This window comes from Prionailurus viverrinus, chromosome B2 (genome assembly GCF_022837055.1).
Source record: "Prionailurus viverrinus isolate Anna chromosome B2, UM_Priviv_1.0, whole genome shotgun sequence".
Lineage (NCBI taxonomy): Eukaryota > Metazoa > Chordata > Mammalia > Carnivora > Felidae > Prionailurus > Prionailurus viverrinus.
In genome coordinates, this window is record NC_062565.1 from 25,151,752 (window position 1) to 25,170,115 (window position 18,364).

General features: G+C 46.4%; 1 protein-coding gene and 1 pseudogene across 2 annotated transcripts; both read left to right on the forward strand.

The window, feature by feature from the left end:
* Positions 1–649: 649 nt before the first annotated feature.
* Positions 650–4,388, forward strand: LOC125165938 (tubulin beta-2B chain). 2 transcript variants are annotated; one of them, XM_047859461.1, is made up of 4 exons: positions 1,219–1,400; positions 2,208–2,316; positions 2,600–2,710; positions 3,067–4,388. In XM_047859461.1, the coding sequence occupies exons 1-4, from the start codon at positions 1,344–1,346 to the stop codon at positions 4,125–4,127; spliced, it is 1,338 nt and encodes a 445-aa protein (XP_047715417.1). In that variant the 5' UTR covers positions 1,219–1,343; the 3' UTR covers positions 4,128–4,388. The 2 variants fall into 2 exon arrangements, with proteins under 2 accessions (XP_047715419.1, XP_047715417.1); XM_047859463.1 differs by lacking the exons at positions 1,219–1,400; positions 2,208–2,316; positions 2,600–2,710 and adding an exon at positions 650–654 and having other exon boundaries at positions 3,072–4,388.
* Positions 4,389–6,468: 2,080 nt separating this feature from the next.
* On the forward strand, positions 6,469–18,168 carry LOC125166404 (40S ribosomal protein S23-like; annotated as a pseudogene).
* The last annotated feature ends 196 nt before the right edge of the window (positions 18,169–18,364 follow it).

Consider the following 18,364-nt stretch of genomic DNA (forward strand, 5'->3'; position numbering starts at 1 on the left):
AGGCAGGCAGCAGGGTCCAGCACCTGATGAAAGATAAGAGTGTTAGCGGTGGAGCCGGCGATGATCACCCTTGAAACCCATCTCCTTAGTGGACAATAGATGAACCAAATCCAGACAGGAGGAGTGCCTGGGGTGTGATTTTTAAATACTCAGTTGTGAGAGGTATCCCACATATTTGTGAGCCCTTTGTTCTGCCGCAGCCCCGCCCCCCGTACCCCACCCACTTCTGACCACTGGACAGTACCAGTGCGCGGACAGCCACACCCACCCCATCTACTCCCAAGGAACAAAAGCCAGTCCCTGGGGTGGAAGGGTCTTTGGTACCAGCCAGGGAGCTGGGGAGTCTTGGAGAGAGTCGGGTGGGGCTGGAGGGGGCGCGGAGGTCGCCCCACCCCTGGATGCAGCAACCGCAAGCGAGAGGGAGCCAGAAGCCCTTAACAGAGACAAAAGAGAGAGCTAGTGGATGCTGGGGGAGGGGTGGAGAGCCCCCTGGGGCTCCTGGGCTTTGGATGTCCAGGGGCACTGTTCTTCAGACCCCAAAAGCCTTATCACACACGATTTTCCTCTGGGCTCGCGTGTGTCCCAAGGCTCTGTGTGACCGGGGTTCGGCCGCTGGACAGTCGGTGGTTTCTAGGGTTGGGGAAAGAGGCAGTGGTCTCACGAGGGACGGGTAGCTTAGAGATCCCTGGCCGTTGGCTGAGGGGGCGCCTCAATCAACGCTGGCAGAGCAACCTGCCACATATGCCCTCCACCTCAACCTTCCACCTGCCAGCCTCCGGAGCACCGTGCGCTCCTTTCCAGAGCACCTGAGGGCCTCTCCACCTGCTCCAGTCTCCCTGCTCACCCCATCTAGTACCAGCTCTCCCCCCATCACCGGCCTACCACACGGGTTACCCTAGCTTCGCCCACCTCCCGCCCTCAGTTCCCTCACCTACCCCCAATTCTCAGTACCCATCTCTTCCACCTCCCCCCATCCAAGTCCTAGACAATGCCCACGCCCCCACCCTACTACCCTAAGCCCCCAGCCCTCGCCTGGTCCGCAAGCCTGTGCTGATTGGCTGCGGGCCCAATGTCCAGCCCCCGGGATGGTCCTTGGGGCTCGGAGCATTACGTCAGCTGGGCCTGGAGAGCGCTAGCGCGAAGGGGACTGGGGGGCTCCGGCTGGGGGCGCGGCCTACGCAGGCTGCCCCACCCTCCCTGCATAAAAGGCCCAGTCCGCCGGGCCGACGTTCTCAGCCAGTCGGTTCCCGAGCGCGTTCCCGGTGACCCCACAGTGGGTGTTTAAGGGAGGACGGACAGACTGACCAGACGCCGACCAGGGCCAGAAGAAGCTAGCTAACACCATGCGTGAGATCGTGCACATCCAGGCGGGCCAGTGTGGCAACCAGATCGGCGCCAAGGTGGGCGCGCCGCGCCGGGAGGGGTCGGGGGGTGGTGGGGTACCTTCGCCTGCAGCCCCTCGGGGTTCCCGGGTGCGAGCCTCGACCTGAGCAGGCCCTGGGTTCCCCAAGAACAGACCTTCCCGGCTGCTTTGTGCGGCGGTGTGGGGCGTGGGCTCGGAGGCGACTTGGAGGGGGGAGGAACCTCTCTTTCATTTTTGCTGTAACTCATTTGGAATCCCGGCCACTCCTCGGTCTCCGCTTCCTCCCTGCTCCTTACTCGGCAAGGCAAGCGTGCCTGGAGAAGGCTCGGGTGTGTCCCCGAGGCTGTGCGCGCGGGTTTACCGGAGGGGCAGAGACTCCCGGAGAAGTGGTTTTACCCGCTGGAACCCCAGGCGAGCTGTGGGGGAGGGGAGGAGAGCGATTGTCTAGAGGTCTCAGGACGTGCTTTGAATCCCAAACCACCCTCCTTCCGCTGCCTCCGGTCCCTGCTCCCCAGCCCACCCCCTCCGCGCCCGCCTCCTGCTGCCGCACGCAGCTGCGACTCTGAGCGCGCAATTCCGCAGTCGCCGGAGCCCGCAGCTTGCTGGCTGCCCCCCTCGACCCCGCCCCGACGAGACTCCCACCTCCTGCCGCCGGCAGCTGTTCGCCGGGGAAACGCCCAATTTCAACTTTCTCACCCTGTAAAATACAAGCCTTGAGGCTGGGCCGGGTCACGCTGCCTGAAAGTTTGGGTTTTTGCAACTGAGTCGAGGGCTTTTCATTGTGAGAACCAAGCTCTCTGAGAGGTCGGGCGTGGCTAAATGCAAACTTTTTTCTGTGTCTTAGTTTTGGGAGGTCATCAGTGATGAGCATGGGATCGACCCCACTGGCAGTTACCATGGAGACAGTGACTTGCAGCTGGAGAGAATCAATGTGTACTACAACGAAGCCACTGGTAATTGCTTTACACCTGCCCCCCAGGCCGCCCTTCAGTTTTTTACTCTCTAGTCCCCAGGACTAACTCCAGGAGTGTGGCCCCAGGGGAGGGAGGACTCTAGGATTCAGGATTCCCACTTTACACTGCATGATTTCAGTGGGTTCCCCAGTTCACAACCAAAGCCTTTGAGCCCCTCCTATGTCCTTTGTTGGGGACAAGAGCAGTGCCTGCAAATAGGAGAAAAGCCTTTCTCTTTAGAGCTCTCTGCCTATGTGTCTAAGTCCAGCTGTGTTCCCTGCAGGTAACAAATATGTACCTCGGGCCATCCTGGTGGATCTGGAGCCAGGCACCATGGACTCGGTCAGGTCTGGACCATTCGGCCAGATCTTCAGGCCAGACAACTTCGTGTTTGGTGAGTGACTGGCATGGCTGATGGCATGGGAGGCTCATTTGACAGCTCAGGGTGGAGGGGTGTATGACTGCCCAAGGGAGAAAGTAGCTTACTGTGTGAAGAACATCCCTGTTGTGTGTGCCAGTTCAGTCTTCGTGTCGGCTAAAACAATTTGCCTTTCAGCCTTAATAGTCAGGTATTCCTAGCCTTTCTTATTTATAATTATATGTATAACCACATATTTTAATGTCTGGTCATTTTGGTGATAATCTGAAGTAATCCTAACACTGACTCCTTGATCTACATGAAGGGGTTTAAGGTAAAAAAAAGAATTTAATCCAGTCATCAGTGACTTACGAAGTCTCTCCCTCTGGCAGGCCAGAGCGGTGCTGGAAACAACTGGGCAAAGGGCCACTACACAGAGGGAGCCGAGCTGGTCGACTCGGTCCTGGATGTGGTGAGGAAGGAATCAGAAAGCTGTGACTGTCTGCAGGGCTTCCAGCTGACCCACTCGCTGGGGGGCGGCACAGGGTCTGGGATGGGCACCCTGCTCATCAGCAAGATCCGGGAGGAGTATCCCGACCGCATCATGAACACCTTCAGCGTCATGCCCTCGCCCAAGGTGTCAGACACGGTGGTCGAGCCCTACAACGCCACCCTGTCGGTGCACCAGCTGGTGGAAAACACAGATGAAACCTACTGCATCGACAACGAGGCGCTGTACGACATCTGCTTCCGTACCCTGAAACTGACCACCCCCACGTACGGCGACCTCAACCACCTGGTGTCGGCCACCATGAGCGGGGTGACCACCTGCCTGCGCTTCCCGGGCCAGCTGAACGCCGACCTGCGCAAGCTGGCCGTGAACATGGTGCCCTTCCCGCGCCTGCACTTCTTCATGCCCGGCTTCGCGCCGCTCACCAGCCGGGGCAGCCAGCAGTACCGCGCGCTGACGGTGCCCGAGCTGACCCAGCAGATGTTCGACTCCAAGAACATGATGGCCGCGTGCGACCCGCGCCACGGCCGCTACCTGACCGTGGCTGCCATCTTCCGCGGCCGCATGTCCATGAAGGAGGTGGACGAGCAGATGCTCAACGTGCAGAACAAGAACAGCAGCTACTTCGTCGAGTGGATCCCCAACAACGTGAAGACGGCCGTGTGCGACATCCCGCCGCGCGGCCTCAAGATGTCGGCCACCTTCATCGGCAACAGCACGGCCATCCAGGAGCTGTTCAAGCGCATCTCGGAGCAGTTCACGGCCATGTTCCGGCGCAAGGCCTTCCTGCACTGGTACACGGGCGAGGGCATGGATGAGATGGAGTTCACCGAGGCCGAGAGCAACATGAACGACCTGGTGTCCGAGTACCAGCAGTACCAGGACGCCACGGCCGACGAGCAGGGCGAGTTCGAGGAGGAGGAGGGCGAGGACGAGGCTTAAGCTCGCGGTGTAAAGCGGGTTAGGGAAAGCTGAGAAGGAAAAGCACGGGGGAGGGGGGCTTAGTGGTGAAAATCTCGTGGCAGTCGAAGGAAAGAAGCATGGTCTTCTCTAGGTGTGTGCGCGGCATCTCTGGTGCTCTTCACTGTTGCCTGTCATTTGGTTTCCTTTCTTTTTGTAATATTGACGACATCAATGTAACATTTGAGCTATTTCTGAACTACTGTTGTAACGGCTAAAATCACATAAACGTTTGTGTCCTAATGGTGTCCTCTCTTCTGCCTCCTTCTCTTTATTGAGTTCTTTATTGCCATTTGAATGTAACTTTTGGAACACATTATATTAAATTCTTGCTCTAGCAAAGGCAAGGGATGGGTGAAAATGAATTTACTGATGGCATGCTAAAATTGAACCAACCACAGTCATACCCAGCTGAAGATGTGACATCAACCAGAATTTGTAAATGCCTTTAAATATTTTATTAGTTGAAAGGTTGCCTACTTGAAAGCCAACTAAGTGTCCTTTCATGTAGAAATCCTACTGTGTCTTCACTTGCTTTATCAAAAAAAATTTTTTTGAATAAGTTACTGCGTGCAAACAGCACAAAATTCTAAGGGATAGAGAGTGGAAAGTACGTCTCTTCCTCCTGTGTTTCTTGCTACACTTTTCCTCCCCGGAGGGCAACCATTCTTATCATTGTTCTTTCCTGAATCCTTGCAGAAATATCCCATATATCTTCAAATCTGGGTAGATTATTCCCTTTTTTTCCCTTCACACATTTTATGATAGGAACACTGTTCTGCTGACTCTTCTTCACTGAACAGTTTATCTTCAAAATATAGAGAGCTTCCCTCCTTTAAATGGATACACAGTATTGTGCCATACTTTATTTAACCAGTTCCCTACCAATGGACATGTAGGTTGTTTACACTTTTTTCCTACAGTATAGTGCCACAATAAATAATTTTGTGTATATGTCATTGTGTGTATGAGAATAGCTATCCTGTAAATTTTTCCATGGAAATTTTCTGCCAAGTTGTGTCATGCTCTGCCTTAGTTTGGGCTGGTCAGTTTCTTATTTGGGGAAGAGAAGCAGAGAGTAAGTTATAAACAAAGGTACAAAATTTGTTTACATACCCTTATAGAAAGAAAAATAAATAAAACACTGGAGCTATAATTTTTCTGATTTTTTAAACAAATGCAAAATTGGAAAAATTATTACCTTAAATCTGACCCTGTATTTATTTCATTCTACTTGCTTCTATTCCTACACAAATTTTTTTTTTAATTTATTTTTTAAGGAATTTTTTTTTTTTTACATTTACTTATTTTTGAGAGACGGAGTGAGCAGGGGAGGGGCAGAGAGAGAGGGGGAGACACAGAATCAGAAGCAGGCTCCAGGCTCCGAGCTGTCAGCACAGAGCCCAATGTGGGGCTCGAACCCACGAACCGTGAGATCATGACCTGACCTGAAGTCCGACGCTCAACCGACTGAGCCACCCAGGTGACCCTGTTCTTTTTTTTTTTTTTTTTAAGAAGGAGGAGAAGGAGAAAAGATGAGGGGTGGGTAAGGGATTTCTGTTTTAAAGAGGCTGAGGTATTCATGAAAACAGTTCCAAAGAAAAAGTGTGAGCAGCGTCATTCTAAATGGTGTGAAAATGGCCCTCACAATGGAAAAGAGCAGCAGTTTACTTTACAAGAATTATATATTATAAAAACTAGACCTAGTGATGAGTAGGGGCACGAGTCAAGAGTCAGTGACTTCTGTTTCAATATTCTGTATTTAACAATGAACAGGCTGGTGCCATTCCTGCTGGGCTGATGTAAAGCTTCCAACAACCTAATTGAAGGGGAACATTGGTTTTAAATGCCCTGAACACTTGGGTCACCTGCCAGGGCCCCCTGGATCCTTGGCCATGCATTCCCCACAACCTGTCAGACACATGATCCAGTGACTTTGGAGAAGACAGGGATCACTGCCAGGTGCTTCTTGGCATATTGTAAGTATCCTGCCTCTTTCGCACCTTGTGAGAAGGGGACAGGCAGGCACCCAGCAGGCCAGCCTGCTAGCCTATCAGCATACCCAGGTCTGTGTGCTGCTAGACCTTACTTCCACATGATCAGAACAGTGGGTGCCAGACTGACTAGTCCAAGCAGATGCTCTGGGGCAAAGCTTTAAAAGCACAGTTGTATACTATGACTTGGAATGCATACTTAGGAAAACAGTTCAAAAGCGAGAAAATGCAGACTAACACTTAGATTAAAAGATACTTTTTGAAACTCTTAGTTTCTTTTGTTGCATTACCATTGTACATTGATGGAATTTGTAGTGGTGGGGATAGTCATGGCAGTGGGGCTGGTGGGGCTGGTGGTGGTGGTGGTGAGTGTATGTGTGTACGTGTATGTGTGTGGGTTTTCACCCCTCAACAAAGGAAATGTTCTATTGCTCCCTGAGGTGCCACCAAGAGGATATTCACTATTAGGCAGACACAGTATCCAAATTATAAAATCCACTGGGATGTGAGGCAGGATTCAAAGGTTGGGATTCAAAGGTTGGGGTTAGGGAGGAGAAGCTGGAGTTACCTTGAGGTCCTTCCAAGAATCTGAGAAGGAACAGAAATCCCATATGTTCCAAATTTGCCTGCCCCTCTACATCAGCCCCAGAGATGATCTTAGACTATGTTGGAGCTCCCATTTCATCACAAGTGTGTTCAATTAATCGAAATTTGAACCAAAAGTAACCTTAAGAGATCATCTAGCTTGACCTCTTTATTTTGGAAGGGAAGAGATTGAAGCTTGGTGACTTTTGTCTAAGGTCACTGGACTTTTTCTGTACAAATCAGATCTTGGACTCAGTGTTCTTCTCTCTACAACATCTCTCAGGTTCTGTTATATACAAGGCCACATGAAAACGAGAAAGAGAAATGTCCTGGCTTCCAGAAAAAAATTCCAATGCAATTCAACCTCCCTGGATAGGTTGGGCACAGATGAAATGCTGAAGGGCCTTTGTCTCTAGTGGCATCACTGTTTGACTGATGATGCTGAATTTCCTGGTTCTAAAACACTGCAGATACACTGTTCTAGTGTAATCATGGTGGCTAGAATGTTCTGTCAGGGGATGGTTGCTGTGAAAACGAGTAGGAAGTTAATGAGTAGGAAGTAGCACATTGGAGTGCCACCTTCTACACATCCCCATTTTAGTTAAGATGTGACTTATATACTAGACAAAGCTGTTTGACAACTACTGTAATGCTGATTTCCTTCCAGTATTTAAGAGAGATTCTATCATGTAGTCATGCTTTTTTTAAATGCACCTCAAAGTTGAGCTATTACCTTGAAAATTGGCCCACTCATACCTTTGTTTCTTAGAAGCTTTCCCCCCCTATCTTCCCTGTTCCTCATGTTTTTCTTCAGGCATGCTTGCCAACACATACCCAGAGAAGCCTATTTGGGTGCAGTCTATTTCACTCAAAATGTTTCATAGTCATATTTTCTTTTCCTTTTAACTGAGATAGAATTTACAGGCCATAAAAATTCACCTGCAGAAGAGTACAAATCAGTGAGTTTTATTATATTCACAGAGTTGTGCAACTATTACCATGTAATTGCAGGGCATTTTCATCACCCAAAAAACAAGCCCCATGCCCATTGGCGGACCTTCCCTCTCCCCTCTTCCTCCAGCCCCTTGGCAACCACTACTCTTTCTGACACTATGGATTTGCCTAGTCTAGACATTTCATGTAAATGGAATCATACACTCTGGTTTTTTTGTGTCTGGTTTTTTTTTTTTGTTTTTTTTTTTACTTTGCATAATGTTTCCAAGGGTCATCCATGCCATAGCATGTGTCAGTGCCTCAGTCCTGTTTATGGATGAATATTATTCCATTGCATGGATATGCCACATTTTGTTTATCAGTTCGTCACTTGGTGGACATTTAGGTTGTTTCCACTTTTTAGCTACCAAGAATAATGCTGCTGGGCACCTGAGTGGCTCAGTTGGTTAAAGGTCCGACACAGTTTTGGCTTAGGTCATGATCTCATGGTTTGTGGGTTCGAGCCCCACGTTGGGCTTCATGCTGACAGTGTGGAACCTACTTGGGATTCTCTCTCCCCATCTCTCTCTGTCCCTCCCCTGCTTGCTCTCTCGCTGTCTCTCAAAATAAATGAATAAACTTAAAAAATTAAAAAATAATAACACTGCTATGAATATTCTTGTACGTGTGTGTGTGTGTGTGTGTGTGTGTGTGTGTTTCTCCTGGCTATATACCTAGGAGTGGAATTGTAGGGTCACATGTAACTCTATGCTCATAATCATTTTAATTTCCACCTAACGATGTAAATGCTTTTGAATTTGCCCAGATGGCCAAGATAAAATAGAGATTAGGAAAGCCTTGGGATTTTGTACTTGTGCACTCATATAGAGTCTTAATATTGTATAGTTAGAGGAATGGAGGGGACTGTAGAGATCCAAGCAAGGAAGAGGGGGAAGAGGGAGGGTAAAAAGGTACCTTCTAGCTAAGTAAGCCACCTTAAAGATAATGTCAGGAGTCCCCCCAAAGACTTCTTCTTCCATTGCATTGGCTACCCTTTTTGCAGGGAAGGCTGTACAAATAGGCTTTTAGATGGACACATTATCCCCCCAATAATTTAGAGGTTCTGTTAGAAAGGAAGAAGTGGAGAATGGACACTGGATGGGAAACTGGCAGTTTCTTTCATAATTAAAAAGTGGTCAAGAAGTGACATTAACCCAGATATCTCAGCTCCTTTCCAGTGCTCTCTGTAGATATAAGTTTGCAAAGGGCTTCATGTTTAAAGTGCTCATTTTCCAAAGCAGAGAGCTGAAGACCGAATGAAAGATTTCTTTTCTTGTCTTGTCTTTTTTTAAGTAGGCTTCACACCCAGCGCAGAGCCCAACTCATGACCCTGAGATCAAAACCTGAGCTGAGATCAAGAGTCAGATGCTTAACCGACTGGGCCACCCAGATGCCCCTGAAAGAAGATGTCTCTTCTTCAGGATTACAATATTTAGAAAATTTAGAGTCAAATTTCTAAATCAAAATGTTTACTTAGTTCTCAGCATTTCTAATTTGTGATCAACTGATGACAACACACATTCATGACTTCTAGAGAAATTCCTTTCAAAGATCTATAACGAAATGTTCGTAGTAGTAGGTTGTGCTGATCGTGAACATTTGGCCTATAGGTCAAAGCAATAGGATTTTTCTTTCATGAATGTATTTCACTGTGACTTGCAAACTTGATCACTGAGGAGAAAGAACCAAAGCTACTTTGGTGAATTGAGTGGGAGGAGAGGGCACCAGGGAACACACCAGGCATGAGCAACTGTGGGGCCACATGGGTCACATGGAAGAAATTATGAGAGACACCTGCTCAGGAAAATACTGGTAGGCGTCAGTGACTAGTGCAAGTCAAAGGGCTAGAGGGCCAGCCCATGCCAGGGAATCTGAGATACCCACATCCAGAAGTAGCTGGGAATCTTGGAGGTCAGCTGAGAGGGACAAGCTTTCAGAGGTTAGGACAGGAAGAGTCAAACATTAAGTAGGAAAGATTGTTCAAAGTTAATGCTCTGACGAGTGAACTATGCCTAAGTGAGCCAGATCTAGAGAAGTAAGTTACCAGACTCTGCTTTCCTTTAGATCGCTGAGTAGTTAGGCATGATTTTAGGGTCTCATTTACAGGAAAGAGGAAGGGAATCAACATTTACCAAATGCCTACCATGTGCTAGGGATGTTATTGCAGAGACTATAGTGTAGAATGAGAAACACCTCATTTATGTCATTTATTAACTTCTGGTCCTTAACAAGCTACCCCCCCCCACACACACACACCTCTCTAAATCCTCCTATAAAACAGAGTTCTTAATATCTACTTATCAGAGGTTTAAATGTCATTGAGGTATATACAGTGATAAGAAAGTGATAATGATCAGTATTAATCGAATGTGAACTGTTTGTTACACATTTTTCTCATTTCATCTACAGAAATGCTATATAGTTTAGGTGCTTTTGACTGAGTCCAAGATAATTTAAAAGTTTGCTCATGAAAAGGTAAGTTTTGGAAATTATCGACTCACATAATCAAAAAGTCCAGGGGCAGATCTTTCAAGTTCCACCATGATTACATCTGGAGCCTCTAAATATGTTATCAGAACTTTTTCCTTTATTACTGTCCTGCCTCCGCATTCTGTTTCAGCTTCATTCTTTGGCAGGCTTTCCCCACATAGTGGCACCTTTAGGCTCATTTCTACCCACCCTATTGCTAGAGAACCAGAGAAAAGAAGAAGGTAGACTGGTCAGAACTGTGTCAGGTGCCCACCCCTGAATCAGTAATGCGAGAAAGGAAAAGACACACTGATCAACTACCTGTATCATGTGCCCTCCTAGCAGGTGTGCAAGGAAGGGCCACGTGACTGACAGTCTCATCGTTTAGGGAACCGACAGTTTCTAAAAGAATTCAGGGTTAGATTAAACAATTTGCCCCAAATCACTCGGCTCTAAGTGGAGGATCTGGATGTAAACCCCAGGGATTTCTGACTCCAAAGTGCATGATATTTGCAGCACAACACCAAAAAAGTGACAAGAGCCACATATAAAGGGATATCTAGAGCAGCAGGTGAGGACACATGCCTGATACACAGATAAGCAAATCTTCAGAGGTTCCATTTTGACTAGCGACTCAAGTCTAACTTCAAAGAACTGGACCATCTGGCAAACCTCTTTACCTCCCTTATTAGTTTCCAATATTCTGCACGAATACTTTCTTTTATTAATTTCTCCAACTAAAATGTCACACTTCCTCTTCTCCATCCTTCACCATTGTAGATACCATCCTCCCCCCTGAAGAATATCCTGTTTTACTTCTCTTCCCAAAATGCTTTTCAGCTCTTAGCATTATACTAAGGTTCTACTTCTTCTCAGAAAACTTTCTTTACCTGATGCCTCATGTGGCACATTCTTTGCATTTTGTATAATAAAAGCCTAGTCCTAGGAGCCAGGCCATTTCAACTCCAGTCCTAACATTTTCACCTTCAATTTTGGTTATTGTTCGTTGGTTCTCTATTATGAGTGAGGTTTTTTTATTCCATTTTTATCTCCACTATTGGTTTCATTGTGTGTATGTTTTTTAGTGGTTATTCTAAGTTGTTCTTTTTAATTTTTTTAATGTTTATTTTTTGAGAGACAAAGAGAGAGAGTGAGAGAGAGAGAGAGAATGAGTGGGGGAAGGGCAGAGAGAGAGGAATACACAGGATCTGAAGCAGGCTCCAGACTATGAGCTGTCAGCACAGAACCCAACATGGAGCTCGAACTCACAAACCATGAGATCATGACCTGAGCTGAAGTTGGTAACTTAACCAACTGGGCCAGCCAGGTGCCCCTCTAGGGTTTTTAAGATAAATCTTTAACTTACCATCATCTACCTTCAAAATAGTGTCTCATTTCACATACAGGATGAGATCCTTCCAGTAGCGTGCTTCCATTGGCCCTTCTGTTTTCTGTGCGTTTGTAGCCATATCTTATTTTCACATATTTGAAAACCCCACTCTACACTGTCACTGCTTTGCTTTAAACAGTTATCATTATAAAACATTAAAAACTAAGGAAAACATATTTATCCACATATTTACCAATTCAGGTCTCTTCCTCTGTTTGGGTTGAATAACATTTTCTTATACCTGAAAAGCTTCCTTTCACATTTTTTGTTCGCTGATCTTCTGGCAATGAATCTTTCAGCTTTTGTTTGGCTGAAAAAGTCTTCATTCTGCTTCATTTTTGACAGATATTTTTGCTGGATATAGAATTTTACATAGACGATGTATTTTCTGCCGACACTTTAAAGATGCCATTCTAGGGGCATCTGGGTGGCTCGGTCGGCTCAGGTCATGATCTCACCGTTCATGAGTTCTAGCTCCACATCGGGCTCTGTGCTGATAGCTCAGAGCCTGGAGCCTGCTTCTGATTCTGTGTCTCCCTGTCTCTCTGCCCCTCTCCTGCTCATGCTCTGTCTCTCTCTGTCTCTCAACAATAAATAAATGTTAAAAAAAAAAAAGTTTAAAGATGGCATTGTATTGTCTCCTGACTTGTGTTGTATGAGCAGTCACTAGTCATTATGTTTTATTATGTAGTATGTATGTAATGTTTTATTATGCCTAGCTGCTTTTATTAAGATGATCTCTTTTCTTCCTTTTTTAAAAAAACTTGTTATTTAAGAAGAGTGGACATACTTGGAATAGGTTGGATCTTTTCAAAGCTTGCTTCTAAGCTACAGTAGGGCAAGTCCAGAGTACTCTTAGGTCTCGGGATAATTTAGCCCCACTATTAAGGCAATGCCCAGGAGGCATTTCCATTCCAGCTCACAGGAACACAAATCATTCCTAACCCTGTGTGACCTCAAGGAATTGTTTGGTTTACTGCTTTCCAGTTGTTCCTTCCCTATTCTTGAGTAATTTCTAATTTTGTATGTGCCTGTCAATTCTCAGCCCAAGACTGGAGGGGACCTTTCTGCAGATCTCCAGAGCTCTCTGGGTGAAGTTCCCCCCCGCCCCCCGTCTGTCATGCATTGCTTGTTGTGCAATGTCCTGAGAAACATTGATTCATATATTTTGTCCCCCTTTTTAGTTATTGCAGTCAGGAAGATGTATCTAACACTGATTGCCTCATCCCAGCCAAAAGTAGAAATCCTCTCTTCATTTTCTTTGATTAAAATGTGTTTTCGGGGCACCTGGGTGTCGGTTGGGCGCCCAACTCTTGATTTCGGCTCAGGTCATGATCTCACGGTTCCTGAGTACGAGCCCTGCATCGGGCTCTGTGCTGATGGTGCAGAGCCTGCTTTGGATTCTCTCTCTCTCTGTCTCTCTCTCTGTCCCTCCCATGCTCGCTCTCTCTCTCTCTCTCTCTCTCAAAATAGATAAATTTTAAAAGTGTGTTTTCTTTCTATCTACTAATTCTCTTAGTGTCCGTCCTGTTTATTTGCTCTTGTGTTCCTTTTAATTTGGACTTCATTTATAACTTTTTCTTTATTTTTGCCTTTTTTCTCAGTTCTTTCACTTATTTACAAATATTTCTTTTCTCCAAGAATCTCATGTCAGAGTTTTTCTAATTTTAACATATTTTTTCCTTATATATCTGTTATCCTTTGCTTGACTTTCCTTCTTTTTTTGGCGAATTTGAAATTTGAGGTGAGTTTTCACTAGTTTGTATCTGTTGTCTTTCTGGCATACTTTCATCATTTGTAAAGACATTAGTCTGCTCCTGTTTATTCTTGATTTTATTGGATTTGATCATGATCCTTTTCTGTTGCCCATTTTTAGATGAAATGAGTTTTACTGTGGTTTTAGGACTAAGAAAGGCCAGGATAGTTTTAAGGGGTGAATGGCTCTATAGCTCCCCCTTCTGTTGGCTTCAGAAACCGCCCTACTTTAAAGATCTGCTTCAATGTTGCCTCTCCTTCATTTTTACTGGGATCTTCTTTTTCCTTTGCTGCTGTTAATCTTATCCTCCATATCATGGAATCTCCTTCCAGCAGTTTTTACTCACTTTCAGGCTTGTTCTGAAAGGGATTTTGGTTTTTTAGTTTGAGCATTCATTTAGTTAGCTTCTTGGTCTGTTTTTTGTTTCTTTGTTTTTTTGGGGTTTTTTTGATTGGGGGGGTGGTGCTGATGGGGAAGGATGGTCAAGGGAGATTCAAACCTATGGTCCCACCTCCACTATCTTCCACATCTCCCAGAATCCAGTCATTTCTAAAGTCTTGTAGTTCCATCTGTCATGTTTCTATTTAATTATTCATTTACTTCAACAAATATTTATTGGGTACCCACTGCATGCATGATGTTGTGCTAAAAATTACAAATAGGAATAAACATACTCTAGCCTTCAAGGAGTCTCCAAAGTCAGTCAGGGAGGCAAGTATAAGCACAATTAAGTACAGCCAGACTGCGGTAAATGCTGTGAAGGTGCCATGGAGACACAGAGATGACAACAACTAATTCTTATTGGTTTAAAGCCAGGGAAATTTTCATAAAGAGGCAACATTTACATTCTCCCAAACTAAAAGGTCTAATGTGATCCACATAATAATAGGAATCAGGATTCTTGTAGGAGGCTGGACTGATTTAAACAGTAGCTCTTGAAACAGCCAAGCTATGTTATTAAAGAAAATGCAGCGAGATAATGAGTACTGTCTCCTATACAGAACTGTGTGCTTCTTGTCACCCTCAGCATGGACTCCTTTTCCTTCTATTGTTTTATTTGCTAGCAATGCTGACAGGTCTCTGGGAGGAAGACGGTATGACTGTCACTTGTTGTAGATCCTATCTCTTTCTCTTCACAGGAGACACACCAGACTATAGCTTGCCACTCTTCTGCTGGAAGCGGGGTCCTGCACTCAGAATTCCTGCCTTCTTGACCTGTGGTGTTCACTGCCAGCCCTGCACCATCCGGTCACCTGGGTAGGCTCACAGGCTGGCTCCTTGGCTAGCATTTCACACAATCAAGGGGTTGGTGTGTGTGCTGGCACAGGAAGAGGGCGGGCTGCCATCTACCCAGCTTTTACCCAGAGCAGTCTTTGTGGGCAGATCTTCATTATACAGCACCCATGTGTGGGTCTGACTTCTATTCATAAGAATTTTTAAAAAAAATTTTTTTTAGTGTTGAATCCTGTACTCAATTATGCAAGGCTTCAACTAGATTTTTTTTTTTTTAACATAGAAGATGTGGTTATTTTCTGCAGTATTTCCTCAGTCTGTGATGCTATTGCTTCTTACAGAACCAGAAGCTCAGAAGCAGGAGGAGGCCAGCCAGGCAGGAGGTGGAAGAAAGGAGGATGTGAGCTAAAGAAGGCCTTCTCTATATGAGCACCAGTAATGACCTTCCAGAAAGAGGAGCCTGTTAAGGAGAAACACAGCTGGAAGCTGTTGACTAAAAGAGGAGGAAGGGGAAGAGAATTCACAGTCCAGGACAGGAGGGATTAACAGCCTTCCTAGATGCCCCTCATCCTGGCCCTTCTGGGTGCCCTGCCATCCCCAGACCAGCTTCTATGTCCAGGCCTTCAGGCAAGTCACTGCAAGATCACCACTCCTCCTGCAATCTAGGGGTTCACTGACACTCCCGATTTCTCGCCAGGTGGGGAGCCCTTTTGCAAGATCGTTCCTTTAAAAAAAAGAAGGTTTGTTTGTTTTTTTAAGTTTATTTATTTAGAGAGAGACAGAGAGTGAGTGGGGAGGGGCTGAGAGAGGGGGAGAGAAAGAGAATCCCAAGCAGGCTCTGCACTGTCAGCATGGAGGCTGATGCAGGGCTTGACCTCATGAACTGTGAGATCTTGACCTGAGCCTAAATCAAGAGTCAGATGCTTAACCAAGTGAGCCCCCCAGGCACCCCTGTAGGACAGTTCTGTAAGATGAACTTAGAAACTTCATTGAAGAAATTAGAAACTAGAAACTCTAAAGGCGCCTGGGTGGCTCAGTCAGCTGAGCATCTGACATTGGCTCAGGTCATGATCTCACAGCTCAAGAGTTTGACCCCGCGTAGGGCTCTGTGCTGACAGCTCAGAGCCTGGAGCCTGCTTTGGATTCTGTGTCTCCCTCTCTCTCTGCCCCTCCCTCACTCATGCCATGTCTCCCTCTGTCTCTCAAAAATAAATAAACATTAAAAAAAAAAAGAAAAAGAAACTAGAAACTCTAAAGCTTGGAAGCAGAGGACTTCTAAGCTGCAAGATTCTTGTCCTAACTCAACTGTCTTGCAGATTGTCTCAGCTGGCACCGTCCACTGGGCTCCCCTCCGCCATCTTCCTTACTTCAACCCTGTCTGAGTTGAGCACCAAGCAGAGAGACTGGGTCATCTGGGCCACAATGGACCTGGGATGGGGCCCTCTGTCCTCCTAAGTACTGGTTTCCTTCTTTCTCTCACTTCTGGGCATGGCCTGAGGTGGGAGCTCTGGCTTTGGGCTACCCAGGGTTTCTGTTTTGTTCTTTCAGTTATCCCTGAGCCACTGGCGATGCAGACACTTCCCCTTTGGACAGTCGGTATTTCTCTCTGGGGCTTCAAATCTTCTTGAACAACTCCTTCAGCTCCATGGCCTTAGCCTGGTATTCTCCCCCCACCTTGGCTCCATTTCTCCTGCCTTCCACACACACAGTCCACCGGTTCATGACAACAGCATCTTTCAGTAAAGATCCCTCTATTTGTCCCAGACACATGGGCTGGAGTTTGGGACTGATTATGCTTCAGTTACGGGGACTTAGTAGGAGCACCTTGGTTCCAGGGAACACATCTACCCTGCAGTGAGATGGATAGCCAGATCTATATGTCCTGTTTTAACTCATTTTTTTTAATGTTTATTTATTTTTGAGACAGAGAGAGACAGAGCATGACAGGGGGAGGGGCAAAGAGAGAGGGAGACACAGAATCCGAAGCAGGCTCCAGGCTCAGAGCCATCAGCCTAGAGCCCGACGCGGGGCTCAAACTCACGGACCGCGAGATGGTGACCTGAGTTGAAGTCGGACGCTTAACCAACTGAGCCACCCAGGTGCCCCATGTTTTAACTCATTTTTAAGCCATTCACTAAGTCCCAAGTTCCTTCTGAATGCTTTCTCTAGCTTTTAGCTCGTATGTCCAACAATAAATGAGCAAAGCTCTTTTGCTGAAGGTTTTGTCCAATAGAGCATCAAGCAGCTCTGCCACCAGTGCCCAAATGATACTCTGGCATCGTTCTGATTATAAGCTGTGTGACTTGGGCGAGTTACTTAACCTCTCTGGGTTTTAGTTTCTGCATCATTAAACTAGGAATGGTCATGATGGCTGTTCTATAAGGTTATATACAAATGCAATACCTAGAACAGTGCATTTGTGTACCTAGAACAGTGCTAAAATAGCAGTGTTTTTTTTAATGTTCACTTATTTATTTTGAGAGAGACAGAGAGAGCGTGTGAGTAGGGGAGGGGCACAGAGAGAGGGAGAGAGAATCCCAAGCAAACCGTGAGATCATGACCTGAGTGGAGATCAAGAGCCAGACACTTACTGACTGAGCCACCCAGGCGCCCCCAGTATTTGATATTATTACTGATTGTGGTCAGGACTATGGATAGCATTAAACACGGTACAGAAGAACTGTCATCTCTCTCTTTTTTTAATGTTTACTTAATTGATTTGAGAGAAAGAGAGAGACAGAGACAGAGAGACAGAGAGAGAGAGAGTGCAAGCGAGGGTGCACAAGTGGGGAAGGGGTAGAGAGAGTGGGAGACAGAATCCCAAGCAGGGCTCGAAGTCACGAACCGTGAGATCATGATCTGAGCCGAAATCAAGAGTCGGACACTTAACCAACTGAGCCAGCTGGGCACCCCAGAACTGTCATCTCTTAAACAGAGTGCCCTCCCAGCCAAGCCTCCTACCTGTCTGTCCTCAGGAGGCATGGCTGGTACTCAAGTCAGAGAGCAGAGGGATGGTGACACCACACACACACACACACACACACACACACACACACACACAGTAGCTGAGTGAGGAGAGGGCATGGACGAACCTCATTGTGGGCACTCCCAAAGTGTAAGGTTGAGCTCTTTGGCTTAGGCCCATGGTGCCAGCAGGACGGGCAAGTGTTGGGGGCTTTGTACTGCCAGGAAGCTCCATAGCCACCATTGAGATCAGAGGTGGTGTGATGAACAGCACAAGCGAGCTTGGGCACAGCCCCAAAGGCCAACCATTTTGGAGGTGATTCCTCTGCAAAAGAAATTGTGTTGGAAAAAGTAGGGGTTGAAGACAAACAGCCAAATTCTGTATCAGAAAGTGCGTCAGGGTCCAGGTGATCAAGAAAGGCAAGAAGTAAATAAATAAATAAATAAACAATCACAGCCTTTGTACCCAATGATGGTTGTTTGAATTTTATTGAGGAAAATGATGGAAGTTCTGGTGGCTGGATTTGGTCGCAAAGATCATGTTGTCAGTGACATTCCTGGAGACATTAAGGATGTCAAAGTAGCCAAAGTCTCTGTTTTGGTTGTATAAAAGGCAAGAAAGAAAGACCAGGATCTTAAATTTGATGGTGCACACACGACAGTAATACATTTTCATAGGCAAAAAAAAAAAAAAAAAAAGGGAAAAAAACAGGCAAGTGTGAGGTTGAACTTTGTGAAGTTGCTGGGGTTTGGGAAGAAACTCATAGATTCCTGTTGGGTCCCACTTGGAGCCTCAGGAGAGGAGAAGTAGGGAAATGGGGATTTCTAGCTCTTC

Bases quoted from the DNA above. Each gene is read 5' to 3' on its own strand.
- LOC125165938 (XM_047859461.1), top strand. From the start codon at position 1,344: ATGCGTGAGATCGTGCACATCCAGGCGGGCCAGTGTGGCAACCAGATC. The intron at 1,401-2,207 runs GTGGGCGCGCCG...TCTGTGTCTTAG, and splicing joins GCAACCAGATCGGCGCCAAG to TTTTGGGAGGTCATCAGTGA. The intron at 2,711-3,066 runs GTGAGTGACTGG...TCCCTCTGGCAG, and splicing joins GCCAGACAACTTCGTGTTTG to GCCAGAGCGGTGCTGGAAAC.